This window comes from Helianthus annuus, chromosome 12, assembly GCF_002127325.2.
Source record: "Helianthus annuus cultivar XRQ/B chromosome 12, HanXRQr2.0-SUNRISE, whole genome shotgun sequence".
NCBI lineage: Eukaryota > Viridiplantae > Streptophyta > Magnoliopsida > Asterales > Asteraceae > Helianthus > Helianthus annuus.
The window spans coordinates 24,030,294-24,033,775 of record NC_035444.2 but is presented as its reverse complement, the minus strand read 5'-3'; the positions used below and the strand labels follow the sequence as shown (position 1 = coordinate 24,033,775).

The following is a 3,482-nucleotide window of genomic DNA, read 5'->3' as shown; positions in this document are numbered from 1 at the left end:
GTTTCAGGGGTGGAGTCCAGGCGAGGTTACTACCTAGCCGATGGGATATACCCAACGTACTCGACAATCGTTAGAACTATCCCGCACCCGACCGACGACAAAAGAAAAAAGTTTGCAAAGTTTCAAGAGGGCGCAAGAAAAGATAATGAACGGGCTTTTGGTGTTCTACAAAAAAAATGGCACATCATTTCACATCCAGCACGTTCGCAAACACCAAGGAGGTTACGACACATTATGTACGCTTGTATCATCCTTCATAACATGATCATTGAAGACGAAGGGAGAGCGATATGCAAGTACGACGAAAACGCGTCTACTGGAAATTCTGTTCCAGTTAGTGAGGAACAACAAGATTTGAACGCCTTCGCTCTACGTAACGAGTACACACATCACAACCTACAAGCGGACTTGGTGGAGTACATTTGGAACAACGCTCCCAACGAACTCGCCCACGACATGGAAGACGAAGACTAGTAGATTATTTTAATATATTAAGATATTTTTAAGTTTTTTTTTTATTTTTTAAGTTTATGTTTTTTTTTAATTTATTTTTTTTAAGTTTAATTTTTTTTTAAGTTTATGTAATGTTTTTTAATATTAATGAAAATATTTTGTTACTTTATTTGTTAAATGTTAAAAAAAATTAGAAGATTAAAAAAAAAAAACATAAAAGTGGTGGAAGACTATGACTAGGACCATCCTCCCATGCCCCCTAGTTTTGGAGGATGATCCATTCTTGGGAGGACTATGACGTGTCGCCTACGTGGCGGATCATCCTCCAAGGATGGTCCATCACCATACCATGTAGTCTAAGACGGACCTATATAAGGTTTAGGTTCTCGGTAAGACTAGACGTACTCGTAAACTGGTTTATATGGCTTTGTTTAATATACTTGGTAGGTGAACATAGGCGAATATATATAAGAAAAGGTTGAGAAAGATACAACACAAAATTGCGAGTTTTTCCCCTAGGAAAGTTTACTTATAAGTACAAAGTAAAAAAGGGGTATTTCTTCGGCTAGGGACTTTCATATGTTTTCATAGTTTCATATTGAGGCACATATATAGCTATACAAGTAATAACATGTCGTCGGGCTCTAATGTGGAACGTACGGACATGGAGGGAGCATTGACAAGAAAGACGGCGGAGGCGGCATTGGCGGTAAATAAGGAACAGATTTCTTTGATTTCACTTGTTCTAATTCTTTCTCTAACTTTTGTGCCTTTTCTTTGGCTGCTTTTGCTTCATTTCTGGCTAAATCCCTTTCTGTCTCGGCTACTCTCTTTTCCCTCTTAAAATATTGGTATTGTTGGATGACTGAGGATTCAAGAAAAGTTAAAAAAAAACATGAATAAATAAAAAAAGAAACTGTACATTTGTACATTCATGAAAAGAAAGTAAATATAAATAAATACTTGTAGGTATACTTTAAAAGTCGTACCATCGTCAATTTTGTACTAAAACAAAAGGAATAAATAAAAAACAGCGTGTGTGAATGAAAACTATTAACTAATTAGAAATCATAGGAAACCATTTTTTTAATCTATGATTGTAAAAAGAACGAGACAGAATAGATAATCGTGATACACAAGGAGTGGGAACTATAATCATCTCCAATGTTTAATCAAATATTTTTAAGAGCCAATTTTTTATATAAATATTATTAATGATCCTTGTTTAGTTGTTTATAGATCCTTGTAAAAATACTGTGGCATAATCTTTACAAAATTTAAGTAAATCAGTAACGTACTGTTTGTTGTATTACAGCAATTGCAAGCACAAACCGCAACAACAGTCAAGCTAAAAGCCAATGCCCCGCCAAAGAAGGAGGCAACGTTGATACCAAAATTTCTCCACCTTTTGTTTTTCTTTCTTCTTTTGTCACTGCTTTTATTGGAATTAGAGTTGGAATTGTCATCTGGAGTATTCAAGTTTCCTGTATTAAATCATGCATGCTTTATATGTTAATGCAAGATAAATATATGATAATATATTACTAATACAAATCACCACCACAATATATAGGTTTACCCTGTTCAGCATCATATCGGATATAACATTTTCCAAGGTACATATCACCCCAGGTAGATGACTCACACTCTGATCTCAACCGTCCACTTGCCTCTGATAAACAATCTTGACAATCGCTTAAACTCAAATCTTGTACGCATTGTGCCACACCTTGTACGCTTCCAAAATCTCCCCCACGAAAGTATTGTTCGTTCTCACCAACTAGATTTGCCAACGCACTATCTATACGGTTCGAGACATCAGAGTTATAGCCATTTGAAGGGCCACATCTCCTATAAACCTCCGTTTTGTCCTGGGCTCCAAAAAATGATGTATCATCGTACTTCACAAAACATCTTTCTAATTGTATTTCACCTCCTTTGGACATAGGACAAGCTGTCTTCAGTTGACTGATAGAGCTGGCCACACAATCTTTGCAATTGGGGGAGCTTAGATCGCCTCTACATTGGAAGACGCCATACACACTATTGCTTTGTGGGGAGGTTTCAATTTTGTTGAAGTTGTAGATAGAGGCTGAGTCGAGTAAGACTATCTCCAACGCTACGGGTGTCCTTAAGCATCCTTAGCTGCCACATCATCTGCCACATCATATCCTTACAAATCCTTAAAAACCTTCATTTCATCTCCAACCCTACAAATATTCTTACTCTTCTAAATTTCCACCTCATCACCTACTCACTACACACAATCCTTAAATAAAAGTTTTTATTTTTTAGTATGGGTCCACCTTATCACCAAAACCAATACAAACATGCATCCATAATTAAGAATTTCATTGTTAAAGGATTCAAATGGCATCATTGCTCCAATGGTAAGGACATGTAAGGACTTCTAAGAACAAGGGTGTTAAATATGCATTGGAGATAGTCTAAGGAAGTGAACAGTGAGTTTACGTTCGACTCGTAAGGTGTGGTTGATGTGAAGTTGAGTTGAGAACATTGAACATAGACGTTGGAGTTTGCAGTAGAAACCGATAAGAGGGAGAACATGAATGATAATATGAGGAACGAAAGGGAGAGATCTTTTGGCAACATTTTAGGAGCATATAATCTCAGTTAATTCTGTGGTAACTTGTGAAAATTAGCTTATGAGTCATACATATATATCCATGCATTCCTATCTATATATGTGTGTGTGTGTGTCAGTGTGTGTATGTTTTCTTTCTTTATTATTATTACATCATGCAAGACTTTCGATGATTGAGTAGTTCGGTTTATATGAGAATTTGTTCAATAACTGCAATCGACATATATTTTTTATGCTAATTACTTTGTAATTTTAACTTTTGATTACAATTAAAAAAACTAACATGACTAAATAGAAGCTTTGTTTAATAAATGTTCAATCAAATCCTGTGTAGAGCAGTAGTGTAATTAGTTGTTCCATTTAATTTGTCATGAGTTATTACTGTAAACTAAAATATTTTTATTTGATATTAGTTATTTGATTT

General features: G+C 35.4%; 1 protein-coding gene across 1 annotated transcript; it reads right to left on the bottom strand.

Moving 5' to 3' along the window:
- Positions 1-923: 923 nt before the first annotated feature.
- Positions 924-3,078, bottom strand: LOC110894403 (plasmodesmata-located protein 6). Its single transcript, XM_022141631.2, has 3 exons — positions 2,033-3,078; positions 1,752-1,937; positions 924-1,318 (listed from the first exon to the last, which is right to left on the bottom strand). Exons 1-3 carry the CDS (start codon positions 2,397-2,399, stop codon positions 1,098-1,100), a joined length of 774 nt encoding a protein of 257 aa, XP_021997323.1. The 5' UTR covers positions 2,400-3,078; the 3' UTR covers positions 924-1,097.
- Between the last annotated feature and the right edge of the window lie 404 nt (positions 3,079-3,482).

What these genes read in the sequence shown, in the direction of transcription:
- LOC110894403 (XM_022141631.2), bottom strand. Translation starts at nt 2,399, where the DNA reads ATGTCCAAAGGAGGTGAAATACAATTAGAAAGATGTTTTGTGAAGTAC. An exon ending in CCGATATGATGCTGAACAGG is followed by an intron (nt 1,938 to 2,032) that starts GTAAACCTATAT and finishes GATTTAATACAG; the next exon opens with GAAACTTGAATACTCCAGAT. An exon ending in TTGCTGTAATACAACAAACA is followed by an intron (nt 1,319 to 1,751) that starts GTACGTTACTGA and finishes TTGAATCCTCAG; the next exon opens with TCATCCAACAATACCAATAT.